We start from the raw sequence: 18,553 nt of genomic DNA on the forward strand, positions 1-18,553 counted from the left end.
GTGCGCCACCATGCCCGGCTAAATTTTTGTATTTTTAGTGGAGACGGGGTTTCACCATGCTGGCCTGGCTGGTCTCGAACTCGTGACCTCGTGACCCCCCCACGCCTTGGCCTCCCAAAGTGCTGGGATTACAGGTGTGAGCCACCGCACCTGGCTGTACAGTGAACACTCTTATACCTTTGATCTACATTCAGTGATTGAGTTAATCATGTTTGCTTTCCCTCTGTTTGCACCCGCATGTATTTTTCAGAACCATTTCCCAGCTGGGGGCAGCCATTGTGAGGCTTCCCACCAGGTGCCTCGGCCTGTGTCTCCAAGAACACGGATGCTGTCCCACACTGAGAAATGGCGGCATTGCTTTGTGCTGCGAGCTGACGTACGCATCATAAATGTCCTCCAATCATGCCCATCATGTTCTTCTTTAGACGTTTTTTTTTTTTTTTTTGAGACGCACTCTTTCGCCTAGTCTGGAGTGCAGTGGCACAATCTAAGCTCACTGCAACCTCCACCTCCCAGGTTCAGGTGATTCTCTTGCCTCAGTCTCCTGAGTAGCTGGAATTACAGGCACCTGCCACCACGCCTGGCTAATTTTTGTGTTTTTAGTAGAGACGGGGTTTCACCACGTTGGCCAGGCTGGTCTCAAACTCCCAACCTTGTGATCCTCTCGCCTGGGGCTCCCAAAGTGCTGGGATTACAGGCGTGAGCCACATGCCCAGCCTTCTTCGGAGCTTTTTAAAAAAAGTCCTAGGATGCAGTCAAGGGTCACGCCTTGTATTTAGTCATTAGGTCTCTTTAACCTCATTTTAATCAAGAACAGTTTCTCCACGCCTTTTATTTTTTGGTTTTTTATGGCATTGACATTTTTGAAAAGTTTGGGCCAGTTATCTTACAGGATGCCTCTCAATTTGGGTTTTCCCGACTGTGTTTTCATGGCTGAGTTAGGAAGCAGTGCGCGGGCGGTGCTGTACCCTACTCGGGGAGAGCAGGATCCCCCGTGAAGGGGGCTGGTCGGGAGAGGAGGCTGAGCACCTGGCTCGGGACGCCCAACAGGTTTCGCCATCATAAAGGGGCTTCCCCCTTGGTCGTGAATACACCGCAGGTGATTCTTTGAATCAGCGTGAGTGTCTCGTTCTCCAGTCGTATTTTACCCGGCGTCTCAGCGTCTGTTGGTGATTCTCACATGTGTTGATTATTATTGTGGCAGGCGCGAATGTGGTTCCTTATTGTACCGTTTCTTCAGCATTTAGGGGCTGCTCACTCTTTCTTTCTTTCTCTTTCTCTTTTCTTTTCTTTTTTTTTTTTTTCTTTTTTGAGGTGGGGTCTCACTGTGTTGCCCAGGCTGGAGTTCAGTGGTGCGATCTTGGCTCACTGCAACCTCTGCCTCCTGGGTTCAAGCAATTCTCCTGCCTCAGCCTCCTGAGTAGCTGGGATTACAGGCACCGGCCACCACACCTGGCTAATTTTTGTGTTTTTGGTAGAGGCGGGGTTTCACCATGCTGGCCAGGCTGGTCTTGAACTCCTAACCTCAGGCGATCCACCCACCTCGGCCTCCCAAAGTGCTTTGATTACAGGAGTGAGCCACCATGCCCGGCCAGGGGCTGCTTTTTCTCTGTAAAGAATAGCTTTCCTTTTCCCTTTATAAATTCTTTTGAAATTACTTTTTAGACTCAGGGTGGACTGATGGATTACCCCACCCTTTTTTATTATTCCGCCTGTGTAGTAGTGTCACCCTGTCACCACTTATTTTGGGGTTCTTATTGTCCTAACTTTAGCCAGCTTTGTGAGGCTGCATTGCTGTTTGAGTGCTCGATTGCTTCCTGCAGAAACAAAATGTTCCAGGTTGCTTTATGCTTTCCATCAAGCCCCAGATCTGAAATCAGCCGTTTTTCCAAGGAGCCCTGGTTCCTTTCAATAGAGAAGGATATTTAGACACTAAGTTCTGGGTGCTGCTGGAGACAGTATTGGTTTTAGGCCAGTTTTTAAGAATTGTGAGCCGGCGGGCACGGTGGCTTATGCCTGTAATTCCAGCACTTTGGGAGGCCAAGGTGGGCTGGTCGTTTGAGGTCAGGAGTTTGAGACCAGCTTGGCTAACATGGCGAAACCCCATTTCCACTAAAAATACAAAAATTAGCCAGGCGTGGCTGCACATGCCTGTAGTCCCAGCTACTCGGGAGGCTGAGGCAGGAGAATTGCTTGAACCTGGTAGGTGCAGGTTACAGTGAACTGAGATCACACCTCTGTACTCCAGCCTGGGTGACAGAGTGAGACTTCGTCTCAAAAAATAATAATAAAATAAAATAAAAACCATGAGCCTTTCCTGATATCTCTGATCTCATTCCACATCTGTGCCTCCGTTTCCCCCCAGTGGGGTGGGCTCCGGCTCTGCAGTGCACGTGGAAAAGCTTCTGAATTGCTAAACCTATTCCATAGCCAGCAACAAACTCAGATACAACACAACATATTTTTCAATTCATTTTGGTCTTAGGTTATATAGCACTACATTAAAAATTTATTTGGGCTGGGCGTGGTGGCTCACGCCTGTAATCCCAGCGCTTTGGGAGGCCGAGGCGGGCGGATCACGAGGTCAGGAGTTCGAGACCAGCCTGACCACCATGATGAAATCCCGTCTCTATTAAAAATACAAAAATTAGCTGGGTGTGGTGGTGTGCACTTGTAATCCCAGCTACTCAAGAGGCTGAGGCAGGATAATCGCTTGAACTCGGGAGGTGGAGATTGCAGTGAGCCGAGATCATGCCACCACCGCACTCCAGTCTGGGTGACAGAGCGAGACTCAGTCTCAATAAATAAATAAATAAATAAAATAAATTATTTGGATTGATTGTTCTGTTATTCCTCCTGTGAAAGATCAGGTTCATAAGATAACTAATTTTTGGTCATCAGATTAAAAATGTATTCAAGGAAGCGGGGGTAAAGAGTTCAAGAGGGATTTCATACTGCAGCTGGAGGCACTTAGTCGTTTCTAGCTTAGGGTCAAGACCAAGTAAGAGCCGGCCCCATCGTCTTCTCTTAGCAGCAGCTGTGCCTCATCCATGCGGCAACTTCTGGGAACGCGCGGGGCTGCGGGGCCGTGTGCACAGACCCGAGTGACCGCGCAGTCTCATAGCGGCTCTCCCTACCAGGTACTCAGACCCCACGCAGTGGACGGCCTTCCTGGGCTTGCACGACCAGAGCCAGCGCAGCGCCCCTGGGGTGCAGGAGCGCAGGCTCAAGCGCATCATCTCCCACCCCTTCTTCAATGACTTCACCTTCGACTATGACATCGCGCTGCTGGAGCTGGAGAAACCGGCAGAGTACAGCTCCATGGTGCGGCCCATCTGCCTGCCGGACGCCTCCCATGTCTTCCCTGCCGGCAAGGCCATCTGGGTCACGGGCTGGGGACACACCCAGTATGGAGGTAAGCTTCGGGCTGACCTAGGGCTCCGCAGAGGGCCTGGGGCCTTTCTCCAAGGCCGTGTTTCCTCTGCGTGTCCAGTCTCCCTCTGCCTGGCACAATGAGGCTGTCCAGGGCGGAATGGAGGCCTTTAGTAAAAGGGGCATGGGATTTGCAGCCTGGGCTCAGGATTGAAGGTTGGCTTTGCCCCGAACTAGCTGAGTGACCTTGAGCGAGTTGCTTAAACTCTGATCCTGTTTGTGCATGCGCGTAATGAAGATAGCAACACCTTAAGCCCAGTGGTGCTTAAGGCACGTGAGGGGGTGGGTATGAAGGGAAGCAGGCCGTTAGCTGGCAAATGCTAGATTGAAAAAATCCACTGTACAGCATATGCTGAACATTTGTCGTCTTTGTAGAGGAAAGAAAACGAACAGGACTTACAGCTCCAATGCCCTCACAGAACCCCGCGGGCATTTGCGGCGCCTTCCCTCCGCCTGCTTCTCGTTCCCTCACCCCTGCTTGCCACGGCGTCTGTTCCCTCTCAACTCGCCTGGCAGATCTCAGCATGCCCCTGCTTCCTCTAGGTGGCTGCTATTGCCAGAGCCCACTGAGTAGACGCGGATTACCCGTTTGTCAGCCCCGGGCATCTGGGCTGTTCCAGAGTTTTCTAGTCCAATGACCCGTGGGGAGCGTCTCGAATGACGCTGCCCTCGAAGCAGCCCGGCTCCCAGCCCCGTCCTGCCCTCTCCCCAGGCACTGGCGCGCTGATCCTGCAAAAGGGTGAGATCCGCGTCATCAACCAGACCACCTGCGAGAACCTCCTGCCGCAGCAGATCACGCCGCGCATGATGTGCGTGGGCTTCCTCAGCGGCGGCGTGGACTCCTGCCAGGTGCCCCCCGGGGCAGGAGGGCGGCAGGTGGGCCCCGGGAGAGGCGGGACTGGGGACTCACGGCAGGGCTTGTCTCCGCCCAGGGTGATTCCGGGGGACCCCTGTCCAGCGTGGAGGCGGATGGGCGGATCTTCCAGGCCGGTGTGGTGAGCTGGGGAGACGGCTGCGCTCAGAGGAACAAGCCAGGCGTGTACACAAGGCTCCCTCTGTTTCGGGACTGGATCAAAGAGAACACTGGGGTATAGGGGCCGGGGCCACCCAAATGTGTACACCTGCGGGGCCACCCATCGTCCACCCCAGTGTGCACGCCTGCAGGCTGGAGACTGGACCGCTGACTGCACCAGCGCCCCCAGAACATACACTGTGAACTCAATCTCCAGGGCTCCAAATGTGCCTAGAAAACCTCTCGCTTCCTCAGCCTCCAAAGTGGAGCTGGGAGGTAGAAGGGGAGGACACTGGTGGTTCTACTGACCCAACTGGGGGCAAAGGTTTGAAGACACAGCCTCCCCCGCCAGCCCCAAGCTGGGCCGAGGCCCGTTTGTGCGTATCTGCCTCCCCTGTCTCTAAGGAGCAGCGGGAACGGAGCTTCGGGGCCTCCTCAGTGAAGGTGGTGGGGCTGCCGGATCTGGGCTGTGGGGCCCTTGGGCCACGCTCTTCAGGAAGCCCAGGCTCGGAGGACCCTGGAAAACAGACGGGTCTGAGACTGAAATTGTTTTACCAGCTCCCAGGGTGGACTTCAGTGTGTGTATTTGTGTAAATGAGTAAAACATTTTATTTCTTTTTAGGTAAGTTTCTTTTCCTACTGGAGTTGCGCCCTCCTTCCTCCTTTTTCCTACTCGATTTGCAAGAAATTGGATGTACATTCCCCTCAGCACAGACCCTGGAGTCAGGCTGGGTGGGGCCCACAGTGCCGTTGCTTTCTCTAGGCCAGCAAGGGGCTGGTTTTGCTCTGACCTGTAGCTTCCAAGACCAGGGGCCTGGTGCCCTGGTAGGAGGGAAATGCGGGTTGGCGAGGTGGGGAGACGAATGTGGGGGGGTGCGCTGGTGCCCAGGCCAGGGTCCAACCTAGGAGAGGGAGGAGCTTTGTCAGAGGAAGATGGGCGGAGGCGTGGCTTCGTGTTTGGTGGGGAGGTGGTCATGTGAGCGCAGACACTCACAGGGACAGATGTGAGTCTGGGCATGAAGACCTGGCTGTCTGTCTAGTGAAGGCTGACAGATGGGTCCCAAGGCCTTGGAGGAGGGGTGCTGCCTGGCTGAAGGGCACCCACACCTCCCGTGCCATCCCCCTTGATTTTTTCTTTTTTCTTTTTTTTTTTTTTGAGTCAGGGTCTTGCTCTGTCACCCAGGCTGGAATGCAGTGACATGATCACAGTTCATTGCAGCCTCAGTCTCCTGGGCTCAAGCTATCCTCCTGCCTCAGCCTCCTGAGCAGCTGGGACTAGAGGTGCCCACCACCACACCTGGCTAAGTTGTTGGTTTTTTTTTTTTTTTTTGTACAGACAGGGTCTCACTATGTTTCCCAGGCTGGTCTCGAACTCCTGGGCTCAAGTCATCTTCCCGTGTTGGGCTCGTGCTGAGCCACCACCCCCAGCCTCCCTAGATTTTTACTTATTAATTTAAAATATTCCCTCTCTTCTTGCTTGGTGGCCTGAAGGGACAATGTCAACAATCTGGGGAAGGGTTAGGGAGCTTTTGGGGGAACATTTGAGGGCTTCTTGTATGCTGATGCGCCACATGGGCTTGGGGCAGGGAAGAGGACCTGGGGAGAGAAATGACATGGCCAGTGTCAGGAGGGCAGAAGGTAGCCTTGGCTCACCGCTATGTCCCCAGCTCAGGCTTGTCCTAGAACATGCTGATATGTGTTTGTTCAATGAATGGTTTTTTGCCTGCCGTGAGTTATGGAAACAAAAAGGAGGAAATATAGTCTGATTGGAGCAACACTGCAAGGCTTCTCGGGGGAGGTGGGGTTTGCAGAGCCTCTTTCATTTTAGCCTGAGTGTTTTACCTTTTTGAGGGAGGGAGTGTTGCCTGGAACCTGTGTGAGAATCTGTCGCATTTTCCTCCCTGGGGAGGGAAAGAACATCTGTTCTTACCAAGGTGTGGGAAGTAGAATGAGGATGATGCTGAAGGACTCCTGTGCGTGTTGTAAATGTCATTCCTTTTCTGCCCTGACATGGTCATTCCCACCTGATCGCATCGGACAGAAGTGCCCAGTGCAGGCGCTGAGGGAATGGTCTACATTAAATGGAGAGGTTTCGCGAGGCCTGTGTGTGGTCTGGTTCCTAAGTGTGCGTGAGCCTGGCAGCCGGGGCTTGGCCGGGGTGTAGACATGGTCATCCATGCAGTGGGATTCAGGGAGGCCAGCCCAGCCCGTGCCACTGTACCACCCTCAGCTCTGTTGTGGCTTGACAGTGTTCTGGACTGCTCACTCCCCCCGGTCAGATTCCCACCTGGGGAGCAGGTGAGAACACAGATGGCTAGCCTTCAGGGTCATCCCACCCTTTCCGGGACTCTCTGTGGGAGGTCTGAGTGGGACAAGGCGTGTCGTCTGTGGCAGTGTTTCTCTCGGGAGGTCCCTGGGCAGGAATATTGAGATCTCCTGGGACTCATAGGTGCAGAGTCTCATGCTTCATCCAGACCTCCTGAACAGAAACTGGGGGGCCCACTGGGTGGGGCCAGTGGCCTGTGCTCTAAGAAGTGTTCCCGTGAGGTTGGAGAGCACCGTTTTAGCAGTGGGTCATGCCATTCCAAGTGCCACGGAGCAGCAGCATCACCAGGTGCTCCATCAGATGCCCAGAGCCGCAGTTTGCAGGACATCCTTGGTCCTTGGGGGATCCTGGAAGCCTGCCTGAATGTCGAGAAGCATTTGAGCCCTGGAAAATCAATCATGTGTCAGTGCCTTTAAAAAGATTATGGGGCCAAATCCTGTGTTACTTCTGGCTGGAGATCAGAAGATCAGGCTGAGACTCCCTAACTCGCCAGAGGCCAGACACATCACGCAGGCCCCGCGCTGATAGCTCTCACGAAGGCAGAAGTCTCTGGTCCAAGAGCCTGAGCTGACAGGGTGGGAATACCAGCAGGCTAGAGCCATTCCTCCTTGCTGAGGATGGCAGTCCAGACCTGCAGCAGCTGGGAGAGGCCAGAGGCCTGCGTAGGTCTGTGCTGACCAGCCTTTCCTTCACCCAGGTGAAGGCCACAGCAGAGGTCTGAAGGGTTAGAGGAGGAGGTGGGAGGGCCAGGCTGAGGGCCCCACGTGCACAGGTCCCCTGCACAGCAGGCTGGCCTCACAGGGGAAGAGTGCAGGGCTGCTGCTGCGCTCCCACAAGCTCAGTGCAGCCCCGCAGAGGCTTTCCCCTACTGACTAGCTGCTTTTGTTGTTGAGATCTCAAGATGATCCAACTCTCTGATCCCCCTAAACTACCTTGTATCGCCATTGTTTTAGCTAGGAATCATAACCATGTAAATTTAATGAAAATTTAACCCGACTCCTGCTTATTGCAGCCATGGCGAGTCCTACTCAGACCTAGAGTCTGCAGGAATCACAGTGAAATTTGGATTAGGAAGGACTTTATGCAAAAGGAAATGTTTAAAATCCTGGGCCCAGTTTGGAGGTCTCCAGAGACCTAGAGCTACGGACCCCAGGGGCTGAGAAGCTGTTGTTCAGGTCGACGGCCACACGGTGGCGATGTTGCGCCGTTCCAGGGCGTGGGCGCTCACGGGCGGGGCGGGGTGGCCGGGGCCGTCTGTTGTTGGCGGCTGCCTTCTGCTGCTTCCCAGTCACCTTTCAGGTAGTGAAATCGGTGCCTGGCTCAGGGTGAGCATGGAAGAGGCCCCCAGCCTGAAGCCTTTCCTGGCCAGCCCTTCAGCCCCTTTAGTGCCCCCACCTCCAGTCTGTAGCCAGGACCTGCTGGCTCTCTGGCATTGGGGCCTGGAGGACACATTCTCAGGGCAGGCTCTAAAGATGGCTTTTGAGATTGAGGACAGAGTGGTGACCTGTGGATGGCCACCAAGGTGGTGCCATCTCTAAGTGGAACTTTATCCCATGAGACACAACCGGCCCCAGAGACAACTGTGCAGGGCCATTTACCACACGTGGGCATGTCTGTCCATACACATGTACACAGGTATTCTGGGGGCAGAGGGGTGTGTACGTGCATGCGTGTGCTTGCGTGTGTGTGCGTGCGTGTGTGTGTTGGGGATTGTGCAGTCCTGGAATAGACGGATTAGAATGTGCCACAAGAACATGACCTGGCTGCTACACCAGACGCCCTCTCCCTCCCCAGGAGCACCTGAGGGGCCTACAGACCCAAAGTTAGGTGCCTGTGACCAAACATTGCTTTTCACTTTTCATCAGTTTTGCAGGTTTGAGGCGTGTGTGTGTATGTGTGTGCATGTATGTATGTGTGTGCATGTATGTGTGTATGGGTGTGGGCGCGTGTGTGCACGTGTGCGTGCATGCATGTATGTGCGTGCATGTGTGTATGTGTGGTGTGTGTGTGCGCATGCGTGCATGTGTTGCCCACCTGCGACTGCACGTTAGGGGTGTGTGTGTGCATAGTGTATGCGCGTGTGTGTGTGGTGTGTGTGCGTGCATGTGTGTATTTGTGTGTGTTGCTCACCTGCAATCACAGGTGAGGAAAATTGGATCTTCAGCCAGTGATTCTCAGATACTTGAATTTCTTGGAGCAGTGAGCTGAAAGGAGAAACACGGTCCAGCACATCCAGCGCTTATGAAGATCGCCTCCTGAGTGCTCTAAGGGCTTTCTGAGTCGTATTTCATTTCAACCTCACACAGCCCCATGGTCTTTCCCACTTTATAGATAGAACACCAAGGCACCAAAAATCTGAATAACCTGCCCAAAGGCCCCACACTCAGGAAATATGGTATTGAATGTCAGTGATTTGGCTCCAGAGCCAGCACTGTGCTCTATCATATCCATCTATATCACGCATATATACGTCTATCTATCATATACATATCAGCACTGTGCTCTATCATACACATCCACACCGTGTACTATATATCAGTAACATACTGCCACCAGCATTTCATAAAGGAGATTTTAACATGCTAACTGCAGGTAGGTCATACTGTTGGTATAAAAGACAGTCTTGTATTGCCAGGCGCGGTGGCTCATGCCTGTAATACCAGCACTCTGCGAGGCCGAGGCAGGTGGATTGTTTGAGTCTAGAAGTTCAAGACCAGACCTGGGCAACATAGACATTTTTACCTGTCTGGTAAAAATGCAAAAAATTAGCCAGGCATGGTGGCGGGCTCCTGTAATCCCAGCCACTTGGGAGACTGAGGTGGGAGAATCACCTGAACCCAGGAGGTTGAGGCTGCAGGGAGCTGAGATTGCGCCACTCCTGCACTCCAGCCTGGGCAAACAGTGAGACCCTGTCTCAAAAAAGGAAACAAAAGTATTTTAAATGCTTTAATTTTTGTGCAAACACTTGAAACTGTCTCAGCAGCAAATATGTGTGGATCAGCATTTGGGAATTGTCCTCCAATGAGTCCTCTTTCTTTTGGGAATCCTGACAAACCTTCCAGAGACCTTCAGGTTGTGAGATGTTCCTGCCAGAAGACCCATTTTCCAGGCTAGGGGTTTGCTCTAGGCTGGTCATGCACTTGTCTTCCATCTGCATTGCCACCCTCCATGGCATTGCTTCTTGGGTTCCTGGAGTCCACTCAGCCAGACGGAAGGTGATTTTCATTAGCCACGATGCCACCTCAATTTGCTCAGTGAGGATGGTTGATGGGGACAGGGAAGGGAGTAGAGTGTTGGTTGAAGGAGGTGAGGACAACAGCTATCTCAGGCCAGGCCACCGGGCCATTCCTCAGGGTGACAATCAGGAACGGAACTTGGAAAGGCCCCAAACACCACTAAGAATGATGAGACCAAACCCCAAAGAAGGAATGGGAGTATTTCTCCCCTGGTTTCATATCTTGGGGACTGCCTAGAAGATGGTTCAAGCTGCTGTCCCATGAGATGACCAGCACAGCGTTGACAATGGGGGAAGACATCAGGGTGGGCATCCCTTAGGGGTGTAGGGGGCACAGGTGCAACCCACAGCCAGGAGGTGCCTGCAGAGGGGCTAGCCTGGCTCTACGCCAGGGCTTGGCTGGCCACCAAGGAGAAGCCTGTGTATAGACACCTTCCCATGCAGGCTGTTCCCTGCCCTGCAAGCTGATGTGTATATGACACGAATTGCTTCTGTGACCTGATATGCCTACAGCGAGGACACTATATTTTGATAAAGAGATCCTCTTAGGATTTCAGCGGGCTTGACTATCCTTTTCCTATTTCTCTCCTTTTCTCCTCCAGAGGAATGTCTCCTCCCAAGTTCCACTGTCCTGTGCCTGCAACTCGGAGACCATGTGTTCATCCTACCCTTTCCACTCACTCCCATCGTTTCCTAAAAAGCCACTGTCCAGAGCTGGTTGCGGGTATGGGTGGGACTCAGCTCCATTGTCTGTTTATTCCATAGTCTCAGCACCTTCCAGCGGGAGGGATGTGTGTGTTTTCCTAGGATGGGAACTTAGCTCTCCCTTGCCCTTGGCTTGGCTGCAGGCTCCCTCCCCCACGCGCTGCTTTCACCTTGGAGGTTATCACTGTTTCCCCTGCCCACACCCCTGGATCAAGAATAACCCAGCCTCTGCGCCAGACCCTCTGGAACTTCATATGGTCTCGTTTAACTCAATAGGGAAAGAGCTCAACAGGGAAATTCTACCACCCTCAGCCTGTGTGCTTTTTCCACAGAGCTCTGAGGTCGCAGTGTGAGGGAGGGGGTCGAGGGACCAGGCCCACCCAGGAAGGGTGGAGAAGATCTCAGTCTTCATGCAGAAGGACATTCGGAGAACAGCTCCCAGAATACACTGGGTATCTGACACCTCTTTGCAGCTCATAATCCAATTCCCATCCAAATCCCAATGAAGACAAATAGGACAGAAGAAATGTATAGGCATAAACTAGGAAAAAAATGAAATCTGTTTGACACATGTGACTCTGTTGCAAAAGAATGGGTAACAAGCTTACTTGAATGAGCCAAGGGAAAGGATGAGAGAAGCAGCCGCTCATTAATTCAACAAATCAGGCATCTGTGACTGCGGAAAGGGCACCCGGTGTAGGCTGGGGGCATCGGGCCCCCAGATGAGGCAGACACTTGGGAAACAAGGTCCTGGGCACGTCCGGGCGGGCAGACAGGTCACATTCCTGGCAGGGTCAGGTCACGGGGTCTGGCCGACCAGCCTGAGCTGAGCACAGGAAAGGTGCCTCTCTGGGGCCTTCTGGGGTGTGTGCGGGAACCTTTATGACCCTCCAAGGCTCAGTGGAGTTCCTGTTTCCCAGGAAAGCAGCTGCCTGAGGGACATCCTTTCAGAACTGGAACCTCACGGTTGGAAAGAACCTGAAATTCAAGGTGACCTACGCCAGATGCCCACGAGGCATTTTAATCCGTCCTAATGTGGGAGCACGGACAGGCCCGTCCAGCCTGGGACCCCACTGTGCCTCCACCCCGTCTTTGTGCCCCTGACCTTGCCAAGTGGGATGCCAAGCGGCCTCTTCCTGTCCCCTGCGCTGGATGTGAGAGCTGGAGAGGCCCTGGAAGAGTGACTGCTCCAGTCTGTATGTCAAAGAAGTGTCAGGGACTCCGGCGGCGTGGATGCATCCTCTCACTTCACCTCTCACTTCAGCGTCATCACAGTCCTTGGGAGTGGGTTCTGTCATTCCCAGTTATAGGAGAGGACGCTGTGGCCATGCGGATGGAGAGCCTGCTGCTCACGGTTCCTCAGTAGGGGAAGAGAAGGGTGCACCTGGGCCGCTGGGTCCACCCGCACAGCCTCCTGCAGCCAATGCATGCTCCACCTGGGGCTTTAGGTGCTGGAGCCAGGACCTCTCTCGCCAGGTCATAAACTCACTGGCTTAGGCACACGTGGAAAAGGCCAAAACAGACTTTCGCTGGCAGGACTCCAACCCGGCTCCATCAGCATTTCAAAATCTTCCCCACGTCCTTTCTTTCCTTGGCCACCCCCAGCAGCCCCTGGGCATTTCCCTCTCTAAGCGGCCAAACCATCTGCTTCGTCTTACTCCTCTGCCTGGGGCAGTGTGGACTGGAGGGAGAATATGTTTCCTTGAGGTCTTGGCCGTGGGTACTAGAACGACATGTTCTTTCCTCTGATTCAGGAGGATCAGCCTGTGACCCTCGTCTCCCTCCCTGAGCAGTTCAGTTCTGCTGAAGGCTGCTTGGCCTTGCGGGAAGCTTAAGCAAAGGGAACAGAGGCGAGGGGTGATGGGGCGGGCCTCGGACTGGAGCCTCGAGGGGAAGGGCTGGAGAGAGATTATGCAGGGCCGGCCCCTGTGCCCAGATTTTCCGGTCCCAAAGAAGACCCACAAACTGGACCTGTGTGGGGGGCACAGAAATATTCCTGCATCATCAGTAACAAGGATTTTCACTGGGACCTGGGGACATGTAGCAAGACCCAAGCTGAAAATATAATTCCATTTTGTTCTAATTCAAAGGCTTCTGAAAAACGAATGAGTGGTTCACAGCTTGAACTATTTTGTTGGGTATTTATTTTAAACAAAAGACAATTAATTTTTTTCTTTTTCTTTTCTGAGATGGAGTCTTGCTCTGTTGCCCAGGCTGGAGTGCAATGGCGTGATCTTGACTCATTGCAACCTCTGCCTCCCCAGTTCAAGTGATTCTCTCACCTCAGCCTCTTGAGTAGCTGGGATCACAGGTGCCTGCTACCATGCCTGGCTAATTTTTGTATTTTTATTAGAGATAGGGTTTCGCCATGTTGGCCAGGCTGGTCTCAAACTCCTGACCTCAAGTGATCCACCCGCCTTGGCTTCCCAAAGTGCTGAGATTACAGGCGTGAGCCACCACGCCCAGCCTGGTTTAGTTTTTAAAATAATGTTTTATAAGTTTGGGTTCAGTAAAGATGATTTGGGCCTGGTTCAGTGTCCGCCCTGGGACTCACTGCAGTGAGGGCAGCAGGGAACGCACAGTGTGTTTCAGCGGGGCCAGCTGGGCAGCAGGGCAGGATGGATGTGTGGTTCAGAAGGCAGCTTTGGGCAGCCCACCTCTCTCCACAAGCCCCTGCCCACACGGTTTATGGTGCATCTTGGTGAAGCATAGACGTCGAACACCTGTGTTTCCATGAGTAGAAACATCAGGCCTGGAGGCCTCAGATTTGGACACCGCTGTGAAGGTGGCGTTCCAGGGGCTGGCCGGGCTACCTTCCTGTGCCCTGACCCTCACCCCGGGTGTTTTGGGCATACAGTGGGGAACTCACTGTGTCTTGGAGAGGCTGGCAGACACCTAAAGTCCCACAAGCGTTTCCTGAACACTTGACCAAAACGGTCCATCTCTGCACACATGGAGCAGGCCTCACTTCTGTGACCTTGGAGAGTGGTAAGGGCTGGAGCCACACAGGAGTCCCTGGCACATTCCCAGGTTGGAGCAGGTTTATGGGAGGCCAAGGGAATTTGGGAACATGGTCACTACTATGGGGAACCAAGTCCTCTCTTTGCTGTCTTCTCAGGGGTATAGAGATGCTCCTCAGATCACCTCTGCCAGAGCTTGGATTTCTTATTTAATGTACCTGGAAGCCTTCACATCTATAAAGCTTTTCTCCAAGGTTAAATAATGCTGCTAACCAGCTATGTTCATATTAAGGCCTAGGGAAGTGGATGAAGACTTGGGGTGGGGGTTGCTAAAGTCCTGCAGAGCTGGCACGCACCACTTTCGGTACGGGGGCACCAAGGAGCACCCCGAGCCGTGAAGGGCTGGACTTCTCTGTGAACAGTTCATAATTGGCGCTCCTTCATTTCCGAAAATGCCCAAGGGAGGGAGGAAGTATATTGAGGCTCATATCGTACTTGGGGTGCTTAACTGTAACCTGATTACCAGACTTGCGTTCCTGTGGACCCATTTCCAGTAGCTTCACACTTTTTTTTTTTTTGAGACAGAGTCTCTCTCTGTCGCCCAGGCTGGAGTGCAGTGGCGCGATCTCGGCTCACTGCAAGCCCCGCCTCCCGGGTTCATGCCATTCTCCTGCCTCAGCCTCCCGAGTAGCTGGGACTACAGGCGCCCGACACCACGCCCGGCTAATTTTTTGTACTTTTAGTAGAGACGGGGTTTCACCGTGTTAGCCAGGATGGTCTCGATCTCCTGACCTCGTGATCCGCCCGCCTTGGCCTCCCAAAGTGCTGGGATTACAGGCGTGAGCCACCGCGCCCGGCCAGTAGCTTCACCCTTCTGTCTCCCCATGTGTTCATCTAGAGGGTACTCACTGGCGTCTGTTTGCCAGGCCCTTGTTCTAGGAACCAGGAGTACCGCTGGGATCCTCCGAATAACGCCTGGAGGGCAGCGAGGTGCAGGGAGGGGAAGGGACGCGCATGGCAGGCTCCTGCCTCGCATCCCCACGCACCGAGAGCCCTCCTGCCTGCATGTCTACCACAGGCGGAAGGAGGGAACCTTCCAGAGGCAGAGGGTACGGCTGAGTGGTTTGTAAACATTTCATCAGCACTCAGCCACTGAAGGATGAGTTTTTGGCTCTGGAAAGGTAAGCGTGTTTCTTACCACACGTTCCTGTCACTCTGGATCCACATGACCTGGAACCTGCCATGGCCACCCAGATGCTTTTCATCCTTCTTAAGATGCGTGAGCCTCCTCTGTTTTGGACACTGGCTGTTCTTGGAACGGCACCGTGGACAACTTCTGGGAAGCATGCACCGAACCTTAGTGTCTCTGAGGACAGGTTACAGAGCTGCTCACTCCCCGCACCTACAGGTGGCCTCTTGGGATGCCGTGTGGGGAGAACCAGGGACGAGGCCCACACTCCGAGGTTCTGGAGCTTGGGCGCTGCATGCTGTGTGGGTGGCAGCTGGTTCCCCTGGAGACTGAGGCCTGCTGGGCAGAGCCGAGCTGCTTGGTGGTTTCCCTGCTCTTGGCTCTGCTCATCCCTGTGCCCCACTCCCTACCTACGCTTTCCTCTGGAAGAGGAACTGGAAAGTGCACTGATGCACACGAGAGGTGGGGCAAACCAATGACTGTGCCTGGAAGGGTCCAGGTGGAGAGACAATCAGCAAATTGGGGAAATTCCTTCCACACCTGATGCCTGTTAACAGAGGCCAGTCAGGGGCTGGCTGCCACGGCAGGCTCCACGGGGAGCACGGCGATTTGTGTGTGTGGAAGGGCTCTTGTTGTCATGTGCCCCACGGGTGGAGGCACAGGGCCCTACTGTCCAATCCCATCAGGGTCTGGGAGAAGGCACGTGGGTGGGCATGACTGGTGGTTACAGAGCATTCCGATGACATGGGGAGGACTAGGGGTCCAAAGGTTCTCTCTTACTCAACTGGGGAGGCCTCTCCTTCAGTTTTCCCTACTCTCCATTGAGATAAGTTATACACGTCTGTGTGTCTGTGTAGATACATGTGCGTGTATTGGCGTACTTATAAAGCGCAACGTAAACTTAGAACTAACTCTTCCTCCAAAGCTAGTCTGTGCCAGTGTTTCTCTTGAGACCACAAGGAAATCCCTGCCGTGTGTGACAGCCTGTATCTATGTAGGGGACTGGAATGCTCATAGGCAAGTGGCAGGGGCGGGGTTCGTACTGGCATATATCGGGTACTAGCGGATGAATCAGTGCAAATGCACAATGCCCCTGTTTAAATCTCATCCCCTTCCCAGGCCTTCTCCAGGGCAGTTAAACATTCTTATGAAAGCCATTTCATATCTACTGAATGAACACATGGCACATGCCCGTGAAGCACATCTGCACGCATAGGCATTCTGCGTCCTACACGCAGGAGTAGCTGTGCAGTCAGCCAGACTCTCTGTGGGAAAGACGTGTTTCAGGATCTGACAGGTACAGGTCTTTTAAATGGCATTTTAAATTCCCACAGATGCCAACAATTTGGATATGGAGACTGAGCTCTTTTAAAAATTAAAATCTACAAGTGCCGCGAGCACCTGCCTCTAGCTCACAGCCACAGGGTCCTTGGCTTGTGTTGGGGAAACAAGCTTCGACTTTGTCCAGGAAAAGCCATCTTTTTTTGAGCCAGAGTTTCGCTCTTGTTGCCCAGGCTGGAGTGCAGTGGCGCAATCTCGGATCACTGGAACCTCCGCCTCCTGGGTTCATGCGATTCTCCTGCCTCAGCCTCCCCAGTAGGTGGGATTACAGGCGCCTGCCACCACGCCCGGCTATTTTTTTGTACTTTTAGTAAAGTTGGGGTTTTACCACGTTGGCCAGGCTGGTCTCAAACTCCCGACCTCAGGTGATCTACCCACCTCAGCCTCCCAAAGTGCTGGGGTTAGCGGCGCGGGGAATCTCTCCTTTAGCCTAATTCTGAAGCCCAACTCTTGAACTTGGCCTAATTCTTGCTCCATTTTCTCTCGGACAGTTCCCTCTCAAAGAAACCAACAACAGAAAAGGGAGGTTGCCTAAGCGTTTAAGGCCACACACTTGGTGTTGCTACAGCTTAGAATACAGCAGCTATTCTCTACGGTGCACAGAGGACACCTGGACTGAAGATCAGGTCCGCCTCTCCCCACTCTCCCCACCTACCGCGTCTCCGTCAGCCCCAATGTCACGAACACACACCCCTTCCTCTCCAGCCCCACTCCCATCCCCTTCTGGGTTCTTACCTGAAGTTCTGTTGTAACTCAGGGGTCTCAGTTAAGTCCGTATGCATCCCTTTAATCTGCTTTTAATATTTCTAGAGAGGGCTCTGATGTTTCTGTGCTCGAAAATGTGAGACGATTCTCGATTTCCTACCAAATATAGCTGCAGTTCTTCAGGCCTTCTCTGACCTGGTGCTAGTCTAGTTTATAAGGTTTTCTTCCACTCTTTCCCTTCAGGGATCCTGCAAGGCTCAGCAAGCTACACTCCTTCTGTTCCCTCAACCTCTGAGGCTGCGTATTGCTTTCCCGGAGTCATCTCCTTCTCCGTCACTTGTCTGTACAAATCCTACATCTCTTCCCAAGGAAGACCCAGCTCAAGTGGTGCCTCTGCCATGCTACCTTCCCTCACCCCTCCAGCCAGGTCTCCCACTTCTTCAAATTTCCAAAGTATACTTTTTGGTGTTTCTCTCAGGGCAATCAGTTATTTTTATCAGTTGTATTTCTGTAATTCTTCTTTACTTCTGCTTACTTCCATAAGTTCCTTAAGGGCAGAGACTTCATTCATTCAAACAACCTTGGGCCTGGGGACCCCCTAGTACAAGAAACAGATACGGTCACTGTCCTAGTGGAACTTAACGTAATGGGGTTTAGTCCAGCTGTTTAGTCAGTTACCATAGTAATAGAAGCGCAGGATGTTATGTGAACATAATACAAAGTCCCAACCTAGCAGGAAAGGCTCTGGGAGAGCTTCCTTAAGAAGGGATACTTAATATGAACTTAATGGATGAGGAAACCAGGTGAAGGGGAGAAAAACGGCAGATGCCAGTGTCCTAAAGAACAGTTTGGGGAAATTCTAGCCAGGCTGATAGCAGTTGTTCTGAGGATTAAAGTTAGTATTAATTCATAACTCCTACAGCCTATTTCAGACCCTCATTTAAAAACGAGTGAGACTCTGAGACATTTGCTGAAGTGAGAGTTGAAGCTAATCATCAGGCATTCTGATGAAAATAATTCTAGGTATTCTGTCCTAAAGTTCCCAGGTAAGTACCTGTAAGCACTGTCGTACATGGAGCTTATGACTTCTTGGCAACATTTAATCATTCCTTCGACAGTTTTTGAGTTCTCTGTACCAGGTACTACAGAGGACACACAAATAGAAGGCATATTCCCTGACCTCAAGAATGTAGTCAGGTGAGGGAGACACACGAGCGTGATGCCAGAGTCTTCTAATCAACAGATGAGGCTTCTGAAGTGGTCACAATATACGAGGCATGGTTCTAAGCATTTTACATATAACTCACTCGATTCTCACAACTCCTCTGAGGTAGATTTTGCAAGGCTGTGTGGCTGAGAAGTGGTTTGGTAAAGGCAAACAAAATCTACTGTGGGAATCTACAGGAGTGAGTCAACCTCAAACAGAGGTAGGTAGAAGGGGAGTGTGAGGGCTGAGGGACGGGTTCCGGGGGAGTGGGAGGCGGGAGGCTTTCGGCAGGGCAGTGGCCTGATTAGAAAGATGACTGCAGTAGCAATGCCAAGGATGGACTGGAAGGAAGCCCAGCTGAAGGGAGGGAATGGCAGCAAGGAGGCTGGTGCTGTTATTAGGCCAGAAACAACACAGGCTCGGATGAAGCTAGTAGCAGCA

General features: G+C 52.8%; 1 protein-coding gene across 2 annotated transcripts in view; it reads left to right on the plus strand.

Annotated features, from left to right (window-relative positions):
* Positions 1-5,065, plus strand: part of ST14 (ST14 transmembrane serine protease matriptase) — a 51,103-nt gene extending 46,038 nt beyond the window's left edge. For both annotated transcript variants that reach the window (NM_001202505.4, XM_016919737.4), the window contains 3 exon segments: positions 3,141-3,415; positions 4,145-4,281; positions 4,365-5,065. In NM_001202505.4, the coding sequence (NP_001189434.2) occupies positions 3,141-3,415; positions 4,145-4,281; positions 4,365-4,526 (574 nt within the window). In that variant the 3' untranslated portion in view covers positions 4,527-5,065.
* Positions 5,066-18,553: the final 13,488 nt, after the last annotated feature.

Source organism: Pan troglodytes, chromosome 9 (assembly GCF_028858775.2).
Source record: "Pan troglodytes isolate AG18354 chromosome 9, NHGRI_mPanTro3-v2.0_pri, whole genome shotgun sequence".
NCBI classification, from domain to species: domain Eukaryota; kingdom Metazoa; phylum Chordata; class Mammalia; order Primates; family Hominidae; genus Pan; species Pan troglodytes.